This window comes from Hippocampus guttulatus, chromosome 1, assembly GCF_054856545.1.
Source record: "Hippocampus guttulatus isolate MCC_2025c chromosome 1, RoL_Hgut_1.0, whole genome shotgun sequence".
Classification (NCBI taxonomy): domain Eukaryota; kingdom Metazoa; phylum Chordata; class Actinopteri; order Syngnathiformes; family Syngnathidae; genus Hippocampus; species Hippocampus guttulatus.
In genome coordinates, this window is record NC_141261.1 from 27195510 (window position 1) to 27222684 (window position 27175).

The 27175-nt window shown below is 44.7% G+C and overlaps 1 protein-coding gene across 2 annotated transcripts; it reads right to left on the reverse strand.

The window, feature by feature from the left end:
• Positions 1-618: 618 nt before the first annotated feature.
• Positions 619-26479, reverse strand: jph2 (junctophilin 2). 2 transcript variants are annotated; one of them, XM_086123854.1, is made up of 6 exons: positions 25495-26479; positions 21791-22613; positions 13268-13386; positions 10424-11274; positions 5854-6015; positions 619-5781 (listed from the first exon to the last, which is right to left on the reverse strand). In XM_086123854.1, exons 1-6 carry the CDS (start codon positions 25871-25873, stop codon positions 5650-5652), a joined length of 2466 nt encoding a protein of 821 aa, XP_085979980.1. In that variant the 5' UTR covers positions 25874-26479; the 3' UTR covers positions 619-5649. The 2 variants fall into 2 exon arrangements, with proteins under 2 accessions (XP_085979980.1, XP_085979974.1); XM_086123848.1 differs by having other exon boundaries at positions 5643-5781; positions 5854-5954.
• Positions 26480-27175: the final 696 nt, after the last annotated feature.

Here is a 27175-nt window from a genome sequence, read left to right on the forward strand (position 1 = left end):
GCTAGGCCCTTTGAAGGCGTCATCTTATCTAGCCTCAGGTGACCACTTTAAACCATGACAAATTTGGGCAGGCATAGTGACTCTCATTTGACGGAAAATGGCAGTTATGCTCTCGGCTGGATGTAGACTCGGAACGGTATAAAACAAAGAGCTGAGCAACGTTGGCTATGAAAGTGCTCTTCTGAAGCATTCTTCCCTCAGGGCCTGTGTCCATAGAAATGGAGGCAAGATTTAAAGACTCGATTCAAAGGCTGCGTGAATGTGGACACTGGCGTGATGTCGAGGCGCACCGGAAGTTACGTCTTCTGGCCTTCAAATTCGACCTTTGGAGGATGCGGACTATGAATTTGTCACTTTGTATTCGCCTTTGCTTGCTCCTCTTTTGCCATACTGTAAGCAGAAGTGTAAGTCAAAGTGTTTGGTCTTTTTTTTTTTTTTTTGTACACTACTACATCACAAACAAATCTCAAAGGGAGGGCTTCATTCAAAAGCCCACAGAGTTGTTAACTAACTGAAGTAGGTAAATAAACTGCATTTCATATGAATTCATGACTCTCTTTATTTGTACACAAAATACCAAAACATTTGTGTATCAGAAATAAAAACATACCACATCGATTGTCGTCCAGATTTATTGCTTGTTTTTGCAAAAATACATAATACAGAAAGTCTTGAATAAAGGAATTGCATATTAAATTCCAGTGGTAAAAATGTGGGGGTGTAAGAAAATTTCATTCAAACGATGGTCATTTGTTTCCACTCAATATTGTGACTGGTGGGCTGAAATAGGTTTGTATGACCAGGTCTACACACTCCATACCAGAGGTTGGCACTGACTGAAACACTACTTGCGAACCGTGATCAAACTCCAAGAGAACGAGACGAAGACGCTCCTTGTGGGTGTGGGGAAGTGTTTGCTAACATTTGGTTAGGTTACAGCAATTGCATTAAAAAATACTGATTCAACCCCTTTACTTAATAACTAAAAGCAGAATAAAAATAAATACTGGCCACAAGTAGATAGATATTACCCGCATGTGCTTTTTCAGATCCAAATTGTTGTACACCAGATGTTTCTGGGTTTTAGTGTGGCACAAGATGCCTCAAATCGTCCCTGTTGTCGAAAAAGTCTCTTCAACAAGGCCATGGAAGGGGAATACTGTAGCTTGCTTCCCGGAATCCGTTGCATCGTGTTTGTCAATCAGTCTTTTGTAACCAAGTGGAGACAAGGGCCCCTTTGCTTTTCCCCTTCTTCTTTTAATGGTACAAGTAGGTTTGGCAGAAAGGAGATCTCTCTCTCTCTCTCTCTCTCTCTCTCTCTCTCTCTCTCTCTCTCTCTCCATTTTCTGATCTGCTTCATCGTCACAAGGGTTGCAAATTAGCAAAGGCCTCCGAGATCTTCCAATCCGGACAAGAAACACAAACTAGTGTGTAACTGGTACGCTGCAGCCAACCATCTCAGACGGTGCTCAGGCAGTTCCACCAACCCGAGCAGCGTTTCTCCCACCGACCACTTTATGACCGCCTTGCACAGATGTTGTGCATGTGCTAATTAATAAAGCACCATAGAGGGGAGACGGGGGTGATTCGTTCATGCCACGGGAAACCGGATTCTGTGCAGTGTGAGTACTTTTGCCACTTTGTTCGTGTTTGTACTTGATTTACACTGGATATTGAAAGTAACGGAGTCGGCTTTCCTGCGATTGGCTGGCAACCGGTTCAGGGTGTCCCCCGCCTACTGCCCGGAGACGGCTGGGGTAGGCTCCAGCGGCCCCCGCGACCCTGGTGAGGATCAAGCGGTTCGGAAAATGGATGGATGGATGGAGTCGGCTTTCGCCACATAGGGGCAGTGCCGAGCCTGCTTCGCACTTCCAAGAGTTGAGCCGCCGAGCAACTTGATGGATGTATGCAGAAATAGCATGTTCACCTTTGGGGATGTGAAAGATGTTCACGCCTTATTTTCTTAAATATTCGAAGAAGTGAAGTTTGAGTGATCCAGTTTAAAGTGGATATGGTGGTGAGTGGCCCACAGGTAACGTTATGGAGGTTGCCTCAAACAGGTGCTGCTTAAAAATACTCCTGTCAGTACTGTACTGTAGAACTGATGTTCCGCTGGTCACTCTTCACCCCACATGTCGGGGGAAAAAATTGATGCCCTTGACTTTCCTGCCATTTTCACAAGGATGCGGTATTATTAAATCTCTTGATACTCTGCCACAATTCGTTTATATTCCATGTACCGGTATATTTATAGAACAAGTTAACAATTGATCTGAATGCAACCCCTTTAAAAAAATCTGTCTTTTGTGAGGAATATTAGATTCTTAGAGTCAATGTCAATCAAAATTGCTACTTTATTAGGAGACAACATGACTGCGAAGTCCATCCACAGTCATGGGTTCATGAAATAAAATTGCACCCATGTAGCAATCTTGCCCAACACCTTCATAATGCATGCAAGAACAAAAGTAAGTATAAAGCAATGTTGAGAATTGGGAAGTATTGACATAAAATGTTCAGAAAATGGGTGGATGGATGGGTTTTGTGTCATATATACTTATACTTTTTAGTTATGATTTGACTGAATGGGCCATCAATTGCAGTACACTGCACTGCAAATATACCAGTGCTGAAAGTTTGGGGACAGTATTAAAAACCGAATGTCGGTCTTGCATCAACACCAGTTGTTAATGAAATAGCCTGTGTCGTTAACACTGATATGTTGTTGAAATGGGGTGTCACCTGTATTCAACCATGATTGGTGTTTCAAATTGAAAGCACACGCTGATGTAATGATTGAAGTTGACTGGTTATAGTCAGTCACTGATGGTGTCGTGGTACACGTGCAGGCAGCACGGGCTCAGTTCCCACTCAGTGACGGTGTGAAAGTAGATGTGAGTGTTCATTTGTCTCTATATGTGCCCTGCCAGTGACTGGCAACCAGTTTAGGGTCGAGTCTGCCTTCCGCCTGAAGTTACCTGGTTTAGGCTCCGGCAATTCCCTGCGACCCTGTTCAGGATAGGCGGGGTTGAAAATGGATGGATGGGTAGATAGTTATCGTTGAGACAATTTTTTTCAGCATCATTTTGAAATCCAAATTTCCTAAGGTAGGCAAAACTCTCACATGATTGTATTTGATGATTTTTTTTTTTGGCCTCATAATTTAGTTTCCACTTGACTTTTCTATTTCATATTGTTGAACACAGATTGATCATTAGCTGTAATTTTTTTTTTTCAACACAACGTCCCAACTTTATTGGAATTGCGCTGACCGGTACAAGTGAGAATGCACACACAAAAAAGACACCTGATTGTTTAACTTTTTTTAAATCATTGAGGTTAAGTTGTTTTGTGCCAGATTTCAATCCACAAACTACACATCTTTGAATTTGGCTTCTACATACAAAGACCTCTGGGTATTTGGTGTTACATGTTTAATCTTTTCTACTGTGATGTGTGTTGTATAACTTGGCAACTCATCGACAAAATGTGCCAATTGAAAGATGACGGAGCACTTTGGCTTGGCCTCTTTTGACAAACGAATAGTTTTACCATACAGTCAAATAAAATCATTGCTATCCCACATAAACATGGGTCAAATAATAATTTAAATAGCTGGGCAGATACTCTCATTGTAAGACGCGGAGTTGAAGAAAATATTCTTCAGCTCACAATAACCAGGTGATCTATTCTGAATGCTGATGCAGTCTGTGTCACTCTGGTACATACACACGGTATCTTCATGCTTACAAAAGATGAACTCATTTGGCTTCAAACGGCACATCAGGCGCTTGGATGGAGTTGCTGCGGAAAACCTTTTTTTTTTGTACTTTACTTAAGAAACTGACTGCTACATACCCACAGGCAAAGCAGTAGTCGTTGTCAGTCAGCTCGCAATTTCCATTTTCTGCTTTCTTGTCTCCCACGGAAGACACCCCAAAACTCTGTTTAAACCTCCTAAAAGACCATGACTCCACAGGCACATACTGAACATAATGGGCACAAACACTGATGATATGCTCGCTATTGGCATTCTCTGTTTGCCTTACAAAGCCTCTCTCGATGCGGCAGACCGGCAACAAAGACGCAGTGAAAACATCACACTTCACAGTGTTCAACACCACAGCCAAAACGCGGCTTTTCCAGAATACCAAAGCTGAAATGCAACTTGGAAGAGTCTATTTTCAAACAGACATACAGGAACACAGAGCACGGCTCAGACCACAACGGTGTCAGTCATTGCATTTACTCGAAAACATCGATGCGTGAGCCGCATTTGTCCTAGCGCGGGTTCATTCCCAGATGTCAAATGCAGCAGAAAGAACAGGTCAACCAACTGGTAACAGACAATCTGGAATCGAGCATGAATCGTCAGTATTGTACAGGTGTCACAATTAATCGATCATCAAATCCATTGACAACGATTTTGGATAATTGTTTGGATCCATTGTTTCACCCTTTCGTGCACCCTGTAACCTGATAACATGATAAGATGTCCACTGTCGTAACCGCTGTCCCTGAAAGGGTTAACTGATCTGTCCAAATCCTCTGATTTCATTCACCCAACCGTAAATATTCTCGAAGTTCTGTATTCCTTCATGAAAGCAGACTGATTCATCAGATGTTCCAAATTTCTGTTGCGGTGTAGTCGGGTTGAATTGTCCATTCCAACTCAGCATTTTGGCAAATCGTGTCACGTTGGTCGCGAGTTAAATTTGGGCAATGGCCATTCAGATGCATTTCTACTGATAGGTGCCAATTTCCAGGATAAGCGATGGAGTGCTGAACACATTTCCGTAAATCGTTTAGTCTCGTCGTCCTTTTTTCTGTGAATGGAAAAAAATAAAACAAAATCCATGCGCCTGTAGTCCACACTGACCCCACTGGTACTGAGATTCTTGTTTTTCTCTTGTTGAAGCCATGGTCGAACCTTACCAAACACTGATTTACTGAAATGTTCTCAACATTAAGACTGATTTCTTTTGTGTTGGTTAAGGCAGCATCCGCGAATTAGAACAAGTACTCGGCAAAGTATCACAGTCTGAAGTGTTGGGTCAAATGTCGACCTGCTGTTTAGGACCATTTTGGCAAGGGGAAAATGTGAGTGGGTCGATACAATGACAGCAATATTCAAATTAGAAGTAATGTTGCTTCAGAAACAAAAACACCAAAACATGTGATTTCAGAAGTGATGTGAGAGCAAGCATAGGTGGTCGTTAAGTATTCATTTGAAGCTTTTTTTTTTTAACCCTGGAGAACCCACGAGGTCAAATTTGGCCCCTATAAATTCTGCTACTCAAAGGATACCCTTAAATCTCAAAGGGCCATATTTGGCCCTAATCCTAAATTAGGATTAAAGCATTGAATATTTGAAAAAAACTATATTTTGGTGTTCAGTGAACATATAGCGGTCATTTAATGTATAATTCATCATTTTCCAAAGAAGAAAAAGGTTCTTGGGTTCTCCAGGGTTAAATGGTGACACACTTGGGCATTCTAAATTGAATATAGACTTGTTCAGTGCATTTGGAAGCACCGGCACACTCAAGCATCCCACCCTCCCCCACTTTAGCACAGAAACTTCATACTGAGCCATTTCCATCATTCGTTGTCTTTCGTCTTCTCACTCGTCTGCAGCCTGACAAAAGCTCACACAGACACCGCGAGAAGACGAGCTGCTGCTAGGTCACACGAGGCTTCTGAGTCCCCTTTCACATCTCTTTGAGCTCTGGTCCAAACTGCGGTGGAGGCAGGCCCTCTCGCGATAGCGCCAATGGTGACCTGCGGCAAGAAAAGTGATATTTTGGCCCTTCCCGATTTGTTCCATTCGCAGTTCCCTGGAAACGTGCTTACCCGAGGCGGCGACAAACTCCTCATGACAAAATGTGCACAAAGAGAATGGCCAGACCGATGTTGAGCAAGATGACCATGCAGATCAAGATGGTGTTGGGGCTCTTGAGAAGGAAAGAACATGTGAGTCCGGGGACGTTGGTAGAACATTTCCAAAATGCTTCTCTGCAAAACAAGTGACAGCTCCGTGATGTGCTTCCACGCTCGATAATGAGCGGCAAATTAGTTTCCGGTTCACTGCCCGCTTCCTTCAAAACAGCCGGGAACGTGACCAGATTGAGAATCTCGAGCACTTTAACTGCCAAACAAACAGGTAAATGGAGTGAAAGGGATCGTCCCCGAAAACATTGATTGGCCTCAATGAGCTTTGCTCTGTCACTTTACGTCGGCTTGAGAAGCTACAAGGGCAAGATTAGCTTTTACTCTTTTCCTAAAGATGCCATCCAAAGAGTGTACAGGAAACAAAGGAGGGCATTTGTGTCGCTACAAAAGAAGGGAGTTTGTTGTTACTCAGCACAAAAGTGATGTAGCAGACATTTCAGAAGAGACAGGTTTTAGTCACAAATGCCATACAGTCATTGTTTGAATGGAACATCATTTCTCACTCACCTTTGACTGCACACATGTACATTCAAATGGATCCCCCGGACCTCAGAATGCAGCGGACGCCACTCATGAAATGAAAGCCTGGCTTTCTTCTCTTGTTTAGTTGAACTCACAAACATACAGTATGCACTGGCGGCATCAATGCATTCCTAGTTTTATGGAACTTTAAAGTACCTTCAATGATATGATTTTTTAAAAATTTATATATATATATATATATATATATATATATATATATATATAGAGAGAGAGAGAGAGAGAGAGAGAGAGAGAGAGAGAGAGAGAGAGAGAGAGAGAGAGAGAGAGAGAGAGAGAGAGAGAGAGAGAGAGAGAGAGAGGCGGCGGCGGCTGGATAGCTCAGTTGGTAAGGCATCGGTTTGGCATACGGGAGACAGTGGTTCGAATCCCGCTTGGGGCAAAAAAATGAGCACATAACACCATCCAGTGTGGGTCCTTGGGCAAGATCCTTCACGCTAATGCCTACCTCATACAATGATGAGAGACAATAAAATGAATGACATGCCGGCTCAGACGTCGCCCGGCCAAACAAGGTCTGAGGTCAAACAATGCTGAGCGAGGCAGCTACTGACCTGAAAGCTAAGATCATGGCGAGAATGAAAGCTGGGCAACCTAGAAACCGATTACAACGGCTATGTGAAGTACCACCTGAAAGTCTCATGGAAAGTGTGAATGCAGCACTGAGGGCGATCCCTACCATAACGATCACGGAAACCAATGAGCTGATATACGCCTCAGCATCAGTGATCCTTGACATGCTTGGCTATAAGAGCAACCATGGAAGCCATGAGATACGTTACCCACCATGGAAAAGACGGTTGGAGGCTAAGATCAAGGCGGCTCGGAAAGATGTGAGTCAATTGACTGAGGCCCAGAGAGGTGTGATGAAAAGGCCGATACCCGAGAGGTACATCCAGATGACCATACCCGAAGCACTCGAAACTGCCAAACAAAGGCTCCAAGCCTTGTCCAGCCGCCTAAAGCGATACACGAAAGAGAATGAGGCCAGACGAATAAACAGGCTGTTCGCAACACAACCTGCGAAAGTGTACGCTCAGTGGCAGGGTCCTAACAACAGAGCTGACCCACCAAGACTGGAAACTGAAAGGTACTGGAAAGGCATATGGGAGAAGGAGGTTGCACATAACAGCAGTGCACAATGGCTGGTGACCCTGAGAGAGGAGCACAGCAGCCTCCCTGAACAGAACCCAGTTACCATAACAGTGGCAGACATACAGGAAAGAGTCTCAGATATGAAGAACTGGACAGCACCAGGCCCGGACATGGTCCACACCTACTGGCTAAAGAAACTCACAGCACTCCATGAGCGCCTAGCAGCACAAATGAACCAGCTGCTGAGGGATGGGACTCACCCAGGATGGCTAACCGAAGGGCGAACGATCCTGATCATGAAGGATCCCTCAAAGGGTGCAGTCCCATCCAACTATCGGCCAATAACCTGTCTCTCCACAACATGGAAGCTCATGTCAGGCATCATTGCGGCTAAGATAAGTGGACACATGGATCAATACATGAGCACACTTGAAGCCAATGGCAAGCCACTTACCCAAGTGTCCATCAAATGTGGCATATACCAAGGTGATGCACTCTCCCCACTGCTGTTCTGCATAGGACTGAACCCCCTAAGCCAAGTAATCACCAAGACAGGCTATGGATACCGCCTCAGAAATGGAGCTACAATCAGTCACCTCCTCTACATGGATGACATAAAGCTGTATGCTACGAGCGAAAGGGACATAGACTCCCTGATCCACACAATCAGGATCTACAGCAGCGACATCGGGATGTCATTCGGGCTTGAGAAATGTAGTCGGATGGTGACTAAGAGAGGAAAGGTAGTCCGCACTGAAGGGGTCTCACTCCCTGAAGGAACAATAGCAGACATTGAGGACAGCTACAAGTACCTCGGTATACCACAAGCCAATGGCAACCTCGAACTGGCAACAAGGAAAGCGGCTACGGCCAAATACCTCCAGCGAGTGAGGCAAGTCCTAAGAAGCCAGCTCAATGGCAAGAATAAGACCCGGGCAATAAACAGCTATGCCCTGCCAGTGATCAGGTACCCTGCTGGAATAATAAGGTGGCCAAAGGAAGAGATTCAGACCACGGACGTTAAGACCCGAAAGCTCCTAACCATGCATGGAGGTTTCCATCCCAAATCCAGCACCCTGAGACTGTACGCAAGCCGAAAGGAAGGAGGCCGGGGACTAGTGAGTGTGAGAGCCACTGTCCATGAATACATCAAGGAGAAGGCTCCAACGGATGACGTACTCAGAGAATGTCTCAGACAATGGGGAACAGAAGATGAGGCGTTGGAAGAGGGACCATCATGGGAGGACAAGCCCCTACACGGGATGTACCACCGGACCATAACTGAAGTGGCCGATCTCAAGAAGTCCTATCAGTGGTCATCCATGTAGAGGATCTGTTGCAACCACTCATCTAGTTTGGGGGTCACTGCCCCAAGTGCTCCGACCACCACAGGCACGACTGTCACCTTTACCTTCCAGGCTCTCTCCAGCTCCTCTCTGAGCCCTTGGTATTTCTCGAGTTTCTCGTGTTCCTTCTTTCTGATGTTTCCATCACTTGGGACCGCTACATCCACTACAACGGCTTTCCTCTGCCCTTTATCTATGATCACGATATCTGGTTGGTTCGCCATTACCATCTTGTCAGTCTGGATCTGGAAGTCCCACAGTCCATCGCTCTGTCTCGAGAAACTCGAGAAATACCAAGGGCTCAGAGAGGAGCTGGAGAGAGCCTGGAAGGTAAAGGTGACAGTCGTGCCTGTGGTGGTCGGAGCACTTGGGGCAGTGACCCCCAAACTAGATGAGTGGTTGCAACAGATCCCGGGAACAACATCGGACATCTCAATCCAGAAATGTGCAGTGCTGGGAACAGCAAGGATACTGCGCAGAACCCTCAAGCTTCCTGGCCTCTGGTAGAGGACCCGAGCTGAATGAGGGACGGACACCACCCGAGGGGGGGTGAGACGAGGAATTTATTATTATTTTTATATATATATATATATAGGGCGGCCCGGTAGTCCAGTGGTTAGCACGTCGACTTCACAGTGCAGAGGTACCGGGTTCGATTCCAGCTCCGGCCTCCCTGTGTGGAGTTTGCATGTTCTCCCCGAGCCTGCGTGGGTTTTCTCCGGGTACTCCGGTTTCCTCCCACATTCCAAAAAACATGCATGGCAGGCTGATTGAACTCTCTAAAATTGTCCCTAGGTGTGAATGTGAGCGTGGATGGTTGTTTGTCTCTGTGTGCCCTGCGATTGGCTGGCAACCGATTCAGGGTGTCCCCCGCCTACTGCCCGAAGACAGCTGGGATAGGCTCCAGCACCCCCCGCGACCCTAGTGAGGATTAAGCGGTTCGGAAAATGGATGGATGGATGGATATATATATATATATATATATATACAGTATTTTTAATTATATTATATTGCTAATGCTTTATTTATATTGCACTTATTTTCAACTGTGTACAGTTCTTCTGAAACATTTTTGTGCAATGAAACACTTTAACCCCCCATCTTGCTGCTGTAGACTGCAAATTTCCCCAGTGTGGGACGAATAAAGGTTATCTTATCTTATCTTATCTTAAAGTTCTTTTTAGAGTTTAGTCATTTTTCTGTCTGTTACTATTCCCTGAAGCCCTGGTTAACAGGAAAGTAGTAATCAGTGTGAAGAAGTATATTACAGTGATGGAACTTGACTGAGAAACTCAAGACAAACTTTGTCAGGAGGGACTAGGCTTAGCCATGTAGTATGTGAGTGACATTGGCCTTCAAGAAGGCCGAATGAGAGACTGCAACCAGCTTGAGGATAATTGATTTGACCACCAAAATGATGCAAATCACAAAAGCCAAAGGCTGTGAAACAGGTCTAGATCCATCAACTATGTGAGCACGGACTGTCTTACCTCCTGCTCCAAAGGCTCTGCAGTCACACCAATACTTGAATTCAACATCGGCGCCTTCAGTCGGGCTTCTGCTTTAGGATCCGCTTTCACGGCAGGTTTGACACTGTTGCTTTTGGCTTCCACAGGCTTGGCTGGTGTCTTCGGTTCCTGGTTGGCCGCAGGCTTTGGGGCTGGAGCGGGGCTCGGTTGTCGTTTCGGTGGCAGTTTGGCTTCCGCCTTGACGGAAGGCCTGCTCGCCTCCCACGACTGCTCTCGATCGTGGACTGTCGGAACTCTTTCGAGCTTGAGGTCATTGGCTTTCGAATTTGGAGTGGCAGCTGGCACTTTGGGGCTGGGCCGTAGCTTTTCCTCGTCCTCCCGGGCGAGGAAGCTGTTTCTTGCAGATTGGGGTGCGGATGCAGTGTCTGGAGCATTCACCTCTGCATCAAACTTCCGCAAGGGTTTGATCTCCAAATCAGACCCCTGCTCGTTCTTGGTGCTGTGGCGGCTTGGGGTTCGAGAGAGGCTGCGACCGCTGGTGCCCTCGAGTCCAGTGGGAACAGGAAGAGGGAGTGAAGGTGTGGTGGGCCTGCTGTTGGGTTTACTGCTACCTTTACTAGCTTTTTTGTCATTTGAGCTGTCAGGACCCGGGAGTTTGGGGTCCTCCTTGATGAAGATGCCTGGACTGGGGGAGGGGGTGCGGGCTGGGGAGGAGCCAGGCATGAGGCGGTCTATTTCATTCACTATCGGGCTTTCAGGCGGCGTCGGCGCTGGCTCCTCCTCGGCCAACAGTGGCTCATGCATGACGATATCTGTGTTCTCACTTCCCTCCCCGACTTCCGGCATCACTCTCTTCTTCAGATACTCCGGACCTGTGCAGGAGCAGTTGGATAAAGGTGTTTCGAATAGTTTATAATCGCGGCTCACCATAAAGCCTCTTTACACACACACCCACACACACATAGGGAAAAAATCTCCCAAAAAGAGGCGTCAATCTGTTTGTGCCCAGTCTCAGTTTGCTGTCAAACCAAACTTCAAACTAAGAAAATTACATGCTGTGTAGGTAATTAAAACGATGCCATCAACATGCCACTGAATCACATCTATGTGTGGCAGTGCTACGTGTTTTAAGCTACAGATGTTTGAGCACATAAACATGTAGACAGGTGATTTATATTTTTATATACAGTATATTTGATTTTTAAATGATTGAAAAATGACTAATAGTGCTGTTGCTAACTGAGTCTAGCTCTGGTGACTGTCAGTTATTGTGAAGTTGCTATGTTATGTATAAACACATACTGTGTAAATAATTGCTGGTTGTTAGATGCTAACACCGATTACAAAAAAAAAAGGACACTGCTACTTTTGTATGGATGTACTTGTATGCATTTCCATACAGGCAGTGAAAGTGATTTGATCTCTCAGTCCAAATAAGCTGTTCCTTCTTTTAGACATTCAAATGTGATGACCTCGGCAGCAAGCCTCAGCAGAGGATCTGCCATGTCAAGCTGCAGCACAGAGACATGCTGCGAAAGCACTGAGAAGTTCAATTTTCAGCTGCAAATGACACATGAACTCCTATTTGGGCTCACATTTGCATTCCTTTTGCAATTTATTGATATGGTCACAAAGTGGGACAGAAAGGGAAAATGTCAAGCAGGGTCAGGGTTCCAAGCTAAGCTTTCATTCAAGGGTTAGGGTTTCAAGTGAGGGCTTTAAAGTAGGGTGATGGTTTGTAGCTCATTGACTAGACACCGTTTTTCAAAGCAGAGTTTTCCTTCTTGCCAACCGCTTTAGAGCATTTTGAGTGATCTTTCATCAAGACCCCCTGAATATTTTGCTCTGTGACAATATAAGCACCAAACCTACCAAAAGAAAGAGTAGACTCTACTTTCACCAGAAAAAAAAACAGTTTGCGTCTAGATTCTTCTGTTCCTTGTATTTTTTGCCATTTTTTTGTTAAATGTTCTGTAAAGCGCTTTGTTGCAGCTCTCTTGGAAGCGCAGTATAAATAAAGATGTATTGTATTTAGTATTAAGCAGTGTTTGGTGTTTTACCAAAACACGTTACTAATTTTAAAAAAATGTGTCAAACAGAACAATGACTTTGACGGCAATCTTTTTTGCTTTTGCGTAAAACTAGAACACAAAACTGTAAGCCAACAAAAACAAAGCAAAGCGACTGACCAACGTTGACTTTTACATGGCGCTTGCCATTTACTCCATGTCTGCATCAACTTTTCACACTCTTTCGATCCTGTATCTTATGTGTTGTGTTGTGTTATTATGTTATTTTGACTTCAATATGGCGCCGCGAGAGTGGCTGCCTTTCCAGCAGCTCTTATATTTTGTTGTTCTACTCCTTCCTTTCATAACTTTGCTGATGTGAATTGGGAATTTCTTCATTGCGAGACTAATAAAGGATTTCTTATCTTATCTTATCCTGTCTGAGTTTGAGCTGCCTAAACTTTGAGTTCCAACATGCTGCCATTGCTTTCCATCATAATTGACATGACAGGCCGAGATTCACCACTTATTTTTTCTTCGACTCGGAAGCTGTGGTGAACACAAATACAAAGTGATGCGACACCACCATCTACAGGCATCTGTTAATCATTGCAGTCGTTCACAAAACTTGATTTCACAGACATGCTTGGGATGTACTTGGCAATTCTAATTATAGATGGCAGGAAATGCTGGGACTCCAGTTGAAAAATAGAAAAACATCCATGGAAGTAATTGGGTTTTACAGTATAAGACAAGATTATGACTTCAAGTCTAAAGTTACCATATTTAATTAGTGTTTCAAGATGGGGGCCACAACATCAAAAGCAGCGTTGGCGCGATGATGCTGTCGACTGACCTGGCTGGTAGAAGGAAGGCGAAAGCTCTTTGGCCACCAGCCTGGCGATGCTGGACTCGCTGTTGGAGGCTTGAGCAGCCTGGTTGGCTCCGTCTGACTTGGCCTTGGCGTGGGTGGACCTGAAGAGGACACATAAAGCACATTTCACAGTGCAGACTCATCAGAGACATTCACTGTTCATCATTGCTGAGAACTAAGACAGACAAAAAGGAAGGCTCCACGATGCCACGTAAATGACGCTTCACACCTGGATAGTGAACATTGGAGGCTCCTGGGGGTTTGTTATGATTGACTCAGCTGACAAAATGTAATCACACTCTGAACTGCAAGCAGCCTCCTGGGCTGCAGGTTGCTTAGTGCTTCCCACTGGAACAATGAAACACTCCTGAGGTTCCCCGTGAGACAAGAGCGTTCCACCTGTCCACATGCAGTCAGGATATCTTCTTTTGACTCAATGTTGAGAACACTGCCACCCTTATCTATGACCATAACCCAGTGGCGGGCCATGCCTTTCAGAGGCGGGCCTTCACTAAGCAACCCCTTCCGGCAAGAGTGCTTGAATTGCATCAGAAATTCTGTCTAGTCAAAATGGTGAGTGGCAAGTCACTCTGAGAAATCAGTAGCCATAGTGCCTGGTGACAAAAATAGCTCAACTCTTTATCTTCCATGACAACATCCATCCATCGATTCGCTGCACAACTTCTTCTGTTCAGGGTCACAGATGCTGGAGTCAATCGCAGCTGACTTCTGGCGAAAGGAGGACGACGTCCGGAGCTTGTTGCTCGTCAGTGCAGGGCCCTCACTTTCACTCCATCACTGAGCGAGAACTGAACCCACACTGCCTTCAATGAACAAAGTTAGGCGAACGTCCCACTACATTATCAGTGACAACTCCATATCTCCTCACTGCAGTATAACACACCAACACACAATCATGATCTAATAACATGTCAGAAGAGTATCAAACTTTTTTAGAAAACACATTGTACTCTCCAGAGATGCTTATTATTTGTAGACAAATTGCAGACGGCTGCTCACGTCTGTGATGGCCAGGACAGACCCGGAAATACCCTGGCCATTTGGGGAAATGGATATATTTTCATGAACTTTGTGATGGCCACTCCACCCCTGATCAACAGTCACTACAGGCTAAAATTTCACAGAATTCTAGGCTACAGTGGCTTGTTAAACCCGAAAAGCTGCATGTATCCTGTTGTTGGTGCGGATCGGCATGGGTTTGTATGCCAACCTGTAGCGAAGCACGCCGAGTCATTTTGGAAGTGTAGCAAGACAACCTCAAAAAGTGGGTCTTGATCCTGTTGTTTGGTCTGTACCAGGATTTATTTGTGTGTATTCACACCTTCATAAAAGGTCTGGACCAGCGTCAGAAATGAATGCTGGTCCGTTTAAAGTCGACCAAAAGAGTGCAGGTGTGAATACACCTTAGGTCACGGCGGAAGGTACACACCTGGTCTCCACAATGTATTTCATTCATAAATATGTGAATAGTTGGCATCAAACGCTCTGAATCATTTTACTGTGTTTTTTAAAATTCCGCCCCACCCCACCCACATCGATGGGGCACCACATGAACAATCAATGTTGGGGATGCTCCCCACACCTGTTTCATGGCGCAGATGTGCTTTGGCGACGTCGAAACGCTTGTCCAACCAATCAGAGAGTGCTGAAGCTTGAGGCAAATTAGAAAAAAAAGAAGAAAAAAACAGTCCCACTGCTAACGTAGTTACATAGTTGAAGTTACATAGGCCAGCATTCAAAAAGGCCTGGGCCAATTGGATTGATATGGCAACACAGAGAGGCTGAAATCTGATAGGACAAAAATAAATAAATAAATACATCCATACATCTAACCTCCACATACTGGAAGCAGTGTAGCCAAGAGAAATGCGACCAAATGAAGAGAACACACAACAGGGTAGAAATGAATGCCATTTCATGGAACAAATGTCAGCACTGGGGTTGTCAATGTAGGTCAGCACTTGTGGCAGTGTTTAGGCCAAAAGAGAAGGCCTTTCGAGTCATATGATTCCTTGGGAGGCAATTGTCCACTAAATTGGACATCATGTCCATCTTGCTATTTTTGAACTACAATTCATACTGGTTGTTGTTTTGGAACATACAGTAGATATTCCCTTCCCTGCGCTGGGCTGCGAAATTGAGGACTTTGGTTCGCATTTACTGTACAACAGCCGGCGCGTGGGTGACAGTGCATTGGATGACACATTTATCCACTGTAGTGACAATTTCGTAGCTTTGACATCCAGAATCCAACACAGAGAAGAAAAACGCTTGGAACAAATGTCCACTGTAATGTGATTCAGTGTTTTTGCACTGCAATGAACAATATCAATACTTCACAGCAGGTGTCATCAACTGCAAGTTTTTGATGTTTGCCTTTCTCCAACACACCTGCAGAGCTTGCTGATGAGCTGGCCATTTGAATCAGTTGTGTTGGTGTTGGTGACCCCTGCGTTACAGTGCATCATATTGATGATTGACATAAAAATAAATAAATAAATGACAAAAATGTGGTTTTCACAGGAGCGACGATATCATTCTGGATGTATATGTATATCTGATACAGTGATGACTTACAGTAAAATACATGTAATACCTAGAAAACATGAAACTGTTGATTTCGCGACACTATTATCAGGCCACACTTCTTGGCCCTCTTCCCTTGACCGTGTAGGAAATAAGAATGTTGCTGGCATTTTCGCTTGTCTCTTTTTTGGAATAGTTGCTTAGAGGGGTCTGAAAAGCCCCGAAATGTCGCGACGTTTGCAACACTGCAGACACAAGTCGTAGTAACTCTTGCTCACTACCTTGCTTGTACTGGTGTGCACATAAAATAAAAACACTACTTTAACAATAAAGGCACCGCATATTGTATGTATTACATTGACTTCATTGTTGACTGTGGCCCCCACAAGGAAAGTTGTTCAACAAATATAATAGTAAATATAATGGGCCATTAATCAATAAACCATTTTTTATGGGTCACAGTGAATTCTATAATTTTTTTCCTATATCAATTAAAAAATAAAAAATAAAACAGCAGTGGATGTATCGCATAAACCTGAATGATTTATATTTTCATGTACATGTACTTCAGTCAAAAGTGTCCACATCTCTTGTTACTGAAACAGGTTTCACAGTGGCTGGGGATCACATCCACTTTCATGTTTCACATGTTAGAACATTTTCAGGTTCAAGCTCGCCACGCTCAATGCAGAGTTTTATTGGCCGCCTTCTATCAACTGTATCTAGTTCGTGATGTCCTCCAACAGAAGATTGTGTTTAGTAACGGACCAAATGACAGCCAGTGGTCTGCGCTGGCGCCTTGCCAGTTTGATGGCGGCCAAGAAAGGGTGGCGACAGAGGGCCTCCTCCCGCGCAGCATTCAACCTCCCAATCGTTCCAGGCCTACATTCAGCAATGACAAAGTAAGGCCAATGACAAATGAGAAAAGTCCCAAAGATTACAGTCTGGGAACAACGCTCCCATTCTCATGGATCCAATTCAACATTCTAGATTGTTCTTATCATTGCGTTACTATTTTGCCGCCTAACAACTGGAAGATTCCAGTTGACTTTAGCTCTGCTTCTTGTGTACAACTTCAAGATCCCGCGGCTTACTTTCTACCTGTGGCAAAAGGCATCTGAGTTCCACTGCACCTCATTCACATTCTCCGAAGAGAACCCAGTCACCATCAAAGCCTTCTCGCCGGCTGGTGTATCGCAACACACAGACCAACGAAGCAACACACATAGTGGAGTGGTCACAGTGTGAGCACACACGGTTGTGAGGCATTGTCGTAATGTTAACATCGTTCTTATTTCCTGCACAGTGTAATGAAGAGGGCCAAGAGAATGGCCTGATAATACTGTACGCAAATCTAGTTATACTATGCATATTAGGTGTATCATGAGTCGTCACTGTATCATTATACATCGCTGTCAATAGTACCATCATATTTTCGACTTGTCTATCTATTTTGGAATCCTGGAAGGGCTAATATGAGTTGTCAGTTGGCGCACAAAATAGTTGTAATTTTTAGGGTGTGATAATATGATTTAATAACTGCGACATGAAATGAGACATGTTGTTTAAATTGTGTATGCTCCAATCATAACACTACCTTCTATATCCACACATGTAGCAAATGATTGCTTTTTCTAAAATTAATAAAACATAATACAGTAATCCCTCGTTTATCGCGGTTAATGTTGACCAAAACCACACGCGATAAACGAAAATCCGCGAAGTAGTGATCCCCCACCCCCCCTCCATATAGGTAAATGTACATAAATATGTATAAGGCCAAATTTAATGGTATACATGCATGTAGCAAATTTAGCAAGTAAATTTTGAAGTAATTAACATGACTTAATGCTGTATACTAATAGATTTAAACATGTATAAGTTAGGTTAGTTTATGAATAACAAAATACAGTAAACATTCCGCAAAACGTCCGCAAACAGTCCACAGGAAGCTGCGAATGTCAGCAAAACAACAGTGAGTTACATAGAGCAACATATACAGTACTGTACTACATGTATATGATTTTTATTTTTATTTTTTATGATTATGTTTGAAAAAATCCGTGATGCACTGAAGCCACGACAAATGAACCGCGAAATAGCGAGGGATCACTGGATACCCAAAGTTGAGGTTCGGATGTTAGCTTGCCACTCAGCAATTGTTCCAGTTTCTCATGTGGCCCTTTTACATTTTTTTTTCTTTTTTTTTCGTTTCGTTTTCGTTTACAATATGAATTGCCCTCTCCTGCTTGTGAACCTAACTAAATGTGGTTGCATCCAGGGTTAATTTAACTGTCATTATTCCACAGTTGCTTTGAGTTTGCTTACCATGTCTCTAATTACCCCGTGTCAACATTCTCAATTCAAATTCCCCAAAACAGGCATTCTTTTGACAATTTCAAATCAGCTCACACGGGCTAATGGTCGGCCAGCATAAATTGCAGCCATCAGCAGTACACCATAAGCCAGGCTGCACAAGTAAGGCTGTGTGGGGTATGTTTATACTCGACTCATTTGTCACCTGAGCACTTGCTTATGAGGTGTGTCATATTTATATCCCTAGAACCATTTGACACCACAACTGACGCAAGATGGCCATACTTCTGCGACCTGTAATTGTTAGCAACGGACAAAGCTTGCAGCGCCTGATGAAATAAGATGGTGTTGTGCGCCTACGGTAAATGCCAGTTGAATTTCCCACCAGGACACGAAGACGCTTTAGTTGTGCGCTAAAAAAGAACGGGCAACTACGATTGAGCTTAAGAAAACAGTTTGGGTGTGTATCTGCGACGAGGCAGCAAAATAGGGTGGAGGATAATCAGCTGTTGCATTCCCCTCTGATTGTGATACAGCAAGAGTGTGCCTGTCCTTATTTAGTCAGGGTTCCTCCATAACAACAGGGCCCCCGAGTGTGCGTCATTTACACCCCGTCCTGACACACAAGACCCCTCCAGACGTGCCGTCTGCCAGCACATACAACAGAACAATGTCCGCGCATCGTCTGACCATTAGGGACGCTGTAGCGCAGCTGGGAAGGACAAGTCTGGCTCTCCATGCAGAGAGCATGTTGGACATGTATTTTTAACTCGTCTCCACTGACACCAGATTAGAGGAAAGAATGAGGAAACCTGGAACACATGTGTCATGACCCCCCCCCCCCCCCCCGCCCTTTTATACAACAACATATTTTGATGCGAAAGCATTTGTAGGTTCACACAATTGAGAAAATAGTGAACGATTCTGAGGTACACTTGCAAATCACCTTTCCCTATTGAAATGAATGATAATGACTTTTAGGAGGAAAAAAATAGCACTCCTTCATCCATCCAACCATTTTCTAATTCGCTTATCCCCAAAAGGTCCACGGGCGTGCTGGAGCCTATCCCGGCTGTCTTCGGGCACTAGGCGGGGTACGCCCTGAACTGGTCGCTAGCCAATCGCAGGGCACACAAAGACGAACAACCTTTCACACTCGCACACTTGGGAAAACCCACGCAAGCATGGGGAGAACATGCAAACTCCACACAGGAAGGCCGGAACCGGAATTGAAACTTACACCTCTGCACTGTGAGGCAGATTTGTAAAAACGGGCGGGTCTTGTGATTATCACGCACATCTACGGGTTACGTGTAACTCTTGGAACCAATGACCAACGGCCAAGTCGTATCTGCGCTTACATTCTTCCTAATAAACCAAGTGTGGCAGACAAAAGAGGAGACCTGATAATAAGTCAGGCTTGTTTTGTCAGCAAATGGCCATGGCAAAAAATGGCAGGAAATTCTGTTTTCGGGAGGCCTGGCTGAGACGAATTCAAAGAGCTATAAATTCTGCTGTACGTATCCACAACATGCAAGGAACAGGAAATTTGCTGAGTATAGTGGCCCGGCCGGCCTAAACATGAACATTTACATTTGTAGAATAAAAGTGAATTCAAAACATTGAAGTTTATGTATTTATCAATCATACAGTGAAAATAAGTGTGAAGGTGAATATTTGATTTGCAACTCGATTTACTGTGTATCCCAACTTACACTGTACGGGGTTTTGAGACGCCACATACAATACATGCATATCGATATTTCTTTTTTTTTAAACCAAAAAAAAAAACATTGTGTGATGGTCAAGGAATAAGCAGGTTGCTACAAAGAGAGGAAGTAGGAGGGAAGAAAGCAGAGAGTGGGGCTATTTTAAGAGGCTGCCTCGCCCCGTTCACTCAGTGTACCTGGCGCCCACGTACATCGCGTAGGTGCATTTTTGTCACAGAGACTGCACGCTTGGCTATTTCACCCACAGCTACATATGAAATTATAAATATGGTTAAGTATTGTTATAAAACACGAAATACTGTATCTATCCTGGCGCCAACAGTCAACTGCCATTCTCCGACCAGAGGCCAGGAAAGTGAAGTTTGTAAACAAAGGTGCTGATGTGTGGGCGTAATGTTGGTGACATTATGTAGCATTTGGTTGGCTCTGCTAGTCTGACGACAACAGGGTGTTTGGAGTTGCACGTGGAACCAAACTGAGCACTGGCAGCCACACCATATAACGAAAACAGCACTGGCACTAGTTCAGGAGTGAAAGAGGTTCACGTGTTAAGTCAGCAGTGTCCAGACATTGGAAGTGGCTTCTAAAAGCAACAATCCACTGTACACTCTTCCATAACTCTTGTGTAGTGCTTATACTTGAAGGGAAATATTTGGAGTTCCCTGTGCCGGGACGGTAGTCTGCAGTCTGTCAGTGGAAGTCATGCTGCTGTAAACAACAGCATCATTTCAGGTGCAGAAGATAAGAACACCTTGTACGGTCACCGATGGACTACGGACAACAAGAATGTGGTTTTAAGAAGAAACATGAAATCGTTTGTTGAAATCCCACTTTTTTTTCCCACGCAAACTTCAAGTAGTCCTTCCGGACATAACTTGGCACGACTAACAAATTGTCCCTTCACCTCTTCACAAAGGCTGATGTAGTCCCAAAAGGAGCTCTGCCTCCTATTGAAAAACACTATCTTTTGGTGAACAACATGCACTCTACATGTTTCGGATATGTTGGGTTATTGATGGGTTCGATATTATATGTTGGGATATTGATGGGTTTGCCTCATGTGTTTAAACACCCTGTAGGGCTGCTAATGAGAGATGAGAGACCACCAAAACTTCAAGTACAAGTATGCAGGCACTATTCGGTGGAAGGACAGTCTTCATAAGAAAAAATAAATCAGCACGACTTTGGAAAATATTTTTGGACTCTTTCTGTAAGGCCTTAATATGCCACCAGGCCTGGCTAGTAGCAAACTAATCCTTGCTGTACGTTGGAGTGATTAATTTCCACTGTTTAAGATCTTTGCAATGTTTTGGCCGACTGGAAATTAGTCTGCATCATAAGTAACACGAGGTATGTCAGAAATGTTCCGTGGCTGGAGTCACAAAAGGTATATTTCGAATCCAAACTACAAGTTTTCCCCTTGGAAGTCATCTTCCTAGAGTCTAACATGCTTTCACAGCCTTCTCAGCCACAACCTCAGTCACACCGGGATCCTCCCCCGCTCCCTCGTCAGGGATTTTGTCTCCGTATTCGAAACGGGTCTTTTTACAAATTGCTCTGGCACAGTGTTTTTTTTCCCCTGGCCAGGAAGCGTCGGCTGCTCGCGGCATTGTGAGCAGGCACGTTGTCCTGGTGAAGCAACCACCGGTTGTTCTGCTACCGCAATTGCCTCAAAGAAAACGCTGCAGGGCCTGTTTTTGGCTTTGAAATGTATCTTGTCTGACACCAATCCCGGAACCTTTCCGACACACCTTTTATGTTTTTGTTCCACTCAGTGGCTATTAAAAACAACATAGGTGTACATTACAGCTTGATAATTGGTATTTTTAATACTCCAGCATCCTTTCGCTTCCGGTTCATGTTTTCTCCATAGCTTAAAAAAGCCATAGCTTTTGAGGGGTTTGTTTTCTACCTGGAAGCGGCGATCTCCGCCTTCTGCTTGCCAATGGCAGCGGCCCGCTGAGCTCCCTCCACGGCCCGCTCCACCTTCTGCTTGATCTTGGTTCCTTTCAGTTGGATCATTCTCTTCTTCACAGCCTTCACCAGCATGTTGTTCATGTACTTGCCCTCTTCTCTGCCTCCCTCAGCGAAGGTGGTGCAACCATAGCCGTGTCTTTGGTTGTTCAGCCACTCGCCTTCATACTTGAGGCCACTGGACCTTTCGCTTATTCCATATCCTGAGCGCTTGTCGTTCTTCCATTCGCCCATGTAGACTTCGGTGGTGGTGGCGTCGATGTCGATGTCTGCCTCGACGGGCGGGAAGTCTTCCGCGCCAGCCAGGCTCTCGTCCCCCATGCTGATGGTGGAGTTAGTGTCGCTGATGTTGGAGCTCAAAGCTGATTCCGTCCTCAGGAAACTGATCTTGCTCTTCTGGCTGGACAGCGAAGTGCTCGAGTCGGATTTCTTCAACTTGCCCAGCAGAGCGCTCCTGCGAAACAGACCTTTCTTCTTGGGTTTCACTGCCTCTAGGTCCACCTGGAGAGTGAGGGCGAAGCCTCCCCGCGATGGTCCCAGTTGGGCAGGGCTGGCAACAGGAGTCTCTTCTCCGGACACACTTGTGGTGGTGATGATGGGGATGTCTTGCTGCAGCACGGTGCCATTGCTGTGCTCGCTGCGTAAGGAGGTCAGGGAAGTCCGGAGAGGAGAACGGATGACAGCTGCCATGCCGTAGGGGACGCTCTGACGGACCCCGTAGCCGTGCCGCATGCCGCCCGTGAACTGACCCTGGAAAGTGCCTGAAAACATAGGATTCAAACTGTTCATTATAAATTGCAGGAAACAATGAGTTGCTTGAGATTACATCCGAGCTCGAACAAACAAACAAAGCCCTCATTCACCAGATGGGAGTAAAAGTTAGAATGCTTCTGCTTCGATTCTGGTTTGTGACCTTTCTTTATGGTGTTTGCATGTTGGTTTTATGCCGGTGCGGGCTTTCTCTGTTGAGGTTTTCTCTCACAACCCAAGACAGATTGTATGTTTGGTTTACAGGAGTCCCGAGATGTGGATCCACTCCCCAGGTGGGCACCATGTCATGGGTAGGCTTAAATGTGACAAATACCGTTACCCTTTGCAAAAAGTAGTTCATTCAAGTATACCACATGTCAACTATTTGTTGCACTAAATTGGAGGACTGCAGTATACATTTGAAGTGAACTTTTTAAATACCGGAAGTATATTTTATGAACTTCACAGAAGTATGCTTCATTATACTTGGCTTTTACTGAAAAGTATAAAGTCAGGTACTTAAAATCTAATTTGTTCCAATTTAGTGCGAAAAAGTACACTTATACTCGAGTATACGTTATAAAGTGTAGTTCATATAGACAACATTTTGGAAGGGGTAATATAAGCCCCGCGATGAAGGTGGGATTGCTGTACCTTGCACCTGAATTTGAACGGTTAGCTATTGATTTTCTAACATGTTTGCTGATCAGAAGGGGCTCAGTAAGTACTGTAGCCCCAGCCTCCGATTAACATTGGGCTAACCCGGGTTGGCCTACTTTGATCGCCTCTTGTGCTTCTGGTAGCAACTGCTGGAAGTGAATTAGCTGCCGCTAGCGATGACTTCTCTTTCTAAGCAGCAAATTGGTATGCTGGAACAATCCTTAAACTTCTGGCCCATTGGAAGTGTCTCGTCTGACAATATTGCCTTGGTTGTATTTTTTTTCAAGCTGTCTGAGCCTCACAATGTAGAAATATGTTGGCTCATTTCTGTCGACAACCCATGAGAAGTCAACTGGCTGTTAGCTCTCATGCTAAAATGGACATGGGTGGATTATCGTGATAGCAAGGCAGCTGGGAGGCCAGCAGGGTACGCGGGGGGGGGGGGGGGGGCTTTGTGCTATTATTACACGCACACATTTGGTGCTCTCCATCCCCAACACCCACAGCTGATGAGTCAGCTGTGGACGGAGGGAAAACACTGCTGTTTGATTGGTTTCTGTTATTTCCCACAGACGCGGACTGTCTAAGTGCAAATCTTGTCATGGAAATGAGAACTTCCTGAATGGTCTTAATCGCGAAATGATACAATAGTTACCAGACAGAATACAAACGAGGGAACCTTGTCCATCCATCCATTCATTGATTGTCGCAACCGTTTATCCTCCACGACCACGGTCATTGGCAAATAACCTTGTGTCGTAGAAAATTTCAATGCCATACTAATTTTGTTTTGACATCTACCAGGTTACACAAGAAGACCCACTCAAAGGAATTACAGACCCTTGAAATATTATATATTATCTGACCGGTAAAATCTCATCAGACTGGGTCGTATGAAGGCATGACAATTGTGTCATTGTGCTTACTTCGCACGTGTCATATGAATACAGTACATCCATTCATTCTTGGGAAGTCTTATTCAGGTTAGCGAGGAGATCCCATCTGACTACACCGTCAACTGGCTGCCATGCTACAGTCATCCATTAGTGAAACTACAGATATGTTCAATGTTGCTATATTTTGCTTGTATACTGTATCATTACTTATATGAAAAACAGCTTTGTGATGAAACAAAAAGTCAACGACTTTTATGGATTTTGTGGTGGCCCACAAGGGAAGATCCAATTTTTTACTGATCCGCAGCGGAATCACATCTGAAGATTCACAATTTAAACAAAGAAAACTGTACTAAGCAGAAAGTGGAACAGCAACAGCGGTGTCATAAATGATGTCATAAATGATTTTTGTTTTAATATTTACTATCTTTCACAGTTTTTCACATCTAGAAAAGCTCTATCGTTAGCCTAAAAGCATAAATGTCCCAGTCATTTTTAGCTTCCTATAGCAAAAACAATAAAAATAACTTGCAAATTGTATGTGTGTGTGTGTGTGTGTGTGTGTGGACAGGGGGGGGTGTGCGTGTGTGTGTGTGTGTGTGTGTGTGTGTGTGTGTGTGTGTGTGTGTGTGTGTTTCCGTTCCGTGTGTCGATTCTAATTCATCCAGCTCGTGGTAAAACGTAAAGGTTGACCGATGCGATGGGACTCTGCTTGATGTTGAATTTGACTAAGGCGGTTATGCTATTCGGTTAATAATATGAAACTAATTCATTATTATGGTTAGTAGGACTAGTAAGAGCCATGGATCATGTTCATGGGTAGTTTTTGAATATGTCGCAAAAAAAAAGTAAAATAAATCAGACACTGTGCTGCGGGTGGCCCCCACAGCATGTTTGGAAACTCTTGATCTAGATGAGAGTGGTTCTTAACGTGGGTTCGATCGAACCCTAGGGGTTCAGTGAATCAGTCTCAGGGGTTCGACGGAGCCTCTGCCATGGAGGGTAAAACACACCCGACTCAACATGTCAATTAGTGATGACATGCCCGCTTGGCCATCACTGGATGGTTTATTTTGTGTACAATTAAAAAACGTATACTTTATACTGATACTAATTGCGTTTACTTTTTCTGTTTTTAATAAATGTGTTTTGTTATGTCTTGAATTTGTAAAAAAAATAAAAAATCATATTTTTATTTTTCACTAACGAAGGGTTTGGTGAATGTGCATATGAACTGGTTGGGTTCGGTACTTCTGACAAGGTTAAGAACCACTGATCTAGATTCTTTTGCTGCAAGAGAACCGCTGGAACGTTGCGATCAGTCTGCCCCTCTTACCTCCATCAGCGTAGGTTTCAGTTCCGTAGCCGTCCTGAAGCCCATTGCTCCACGTTCCCTCGTATTTGGCCCCGCTGCCGACACTGATGCGGATGCCATACCTTCCCTTGAAGCCATGTGTCCATTCCCCTCTGTAAATCCAGTGACCTTTGGTTTCGACTCCCAGACCGTGACGCTTGCCCTGTGACCAGTAGCCTTCGTAGGTGTTCCCGCTGGGCCAGGTGTAGACCCCCACCACCTCGAAGCCGTAATTCCAGGATCCCGAGAACTCGCCCTGGCCTTTGGGGCCGGTGCAGATGCCGTGGCCGTGCGCCTTGCCGCCCTCCCAGCCGCCGCAGTATGCGCCGCCGTCATCGAACTCAAAGCGACCTCCGCTCATGTCGCCCCGCACGCACGCCGAAGAGGGACGCTTTGGAGCCTGTAGCCTGGCTGAAGATTAAAACCCCCTTCGGACCCCCTCGGCCTTCTCCTGACATTAAAACTGCTTGGCGATATTCAGGGCGGTCAACTTGAGTGGGCCTCCTCTTCGTCTTTCTGGATTTCTCCGCGTGTCCATGAAGATCCGGAAAGAAAGTTCTTCTCCACTTCAACTGTTTTCAATTTAGAGCTGATCCAGAATTGTACTGAGCGAATTTTGTGGTTCTTTCCCGACAAGCTGGAGGTCTTTCATGGCTTTCCAGTTGGCCACGGAGAAAAGCCCCTGTCCCCCTGTCCCTGCCACCCAGCGGTGTGTCTCCTGACTCGCCTTGCTCTGGGAAACATTTGAGCACACCTAACAAGGCGACATGGACGCACGCGCACCCACACGCACACACACACCATTCCAAAAATACAACCCAATCCTTAACTGCGCTGCCTGCAAGGAGCCATGCCAGAGTCTTTCTCTTTGGGGCGGAGGCGCATGCCTTTGTCGACTCCACTTTGAGAACACTTCTTTCCACACTGGATGATAAACGTAATCAGTTTGAAAAAGCATTCAACTGCATTTTTGTGGTTTGAAGAAATGGAGTGGAGTGGGAGGGGGCGGGGAGGAGCGGGGCCTTTCAAAAAGATCTGCCGTTGAATATCAAAACAAGACGACTCCAGGAAAGTATGTTCGTTCAAAACAGACAGCGCCAACATTTTCATGCAAGTATCAAATAACACTGAAATGATGCGCCTAAAAGAGAAAACCTACTATCTAACCTATTTTGAAAACCCTAACCCTAAATAGGGTTTTTATGGTGGACAGGGTTTCAAAGGAGGGTTTTGAAGTAGACGCAGGGCTTCAAATCAGGATTAGGTTTTCATGTTAGGGCTACTGTTTTAAAGTAGGATTTCAAAGAAGCGTTAGGGTTTCAAAGTGGAGTTTTAAATTAGGGTTACAATTTTAAAGTATGGTGTTAAAGTAGGGCAAGAGTGTGAAAGTTGGGTTTCAAAGTAAGATGAGGGTTTCAACGAGGGTGAGGGATTTTAAAGTAGGGGTTAGTTTTTCAAAGTAAGGCTTCAAAGCAGAGTTAGAGTGTCAAAGTAGGGAATTTAAGTGGGATTAGGGCTTCAAAGTGGAGATTCAAAGTAGAACAAAGGTTTCAAAATAGGTTTTACATTAGGGTTACCATTTCAAAGTAGGGATTTACAAGTGGGGTATGAACTCGGGGGTGAGTATTTTACGGTTTAAAGTCACCATTTTTAAATAGGGTAA

Excerpts from the sequence above, each read along its gene's own strand:
- jph2 (XM_086123854.1), bottom strand. The coding sequence starts at position 25,873 with ATGAGCGGAGGTCGCTTTGAGTTCGATGACGGCGGCGCATACTGCGGC. Across the intron at positions 11,275-13,267 it reads GCCTTCCTTCTACCAGCCAG|GTCCGGAGTATCTGAAGAAG; the intron begins GTCAGTCGACAG and ends GCTCCTGCACAG. Across the intron at positions 5,782-5,853 it reads GGAGTTTGTCGCCGCCTCGG|GTCACCATTGGCGCTATCGC; the intron begins GTAAGCACGTTT and ends TTCTTGCCGCAG.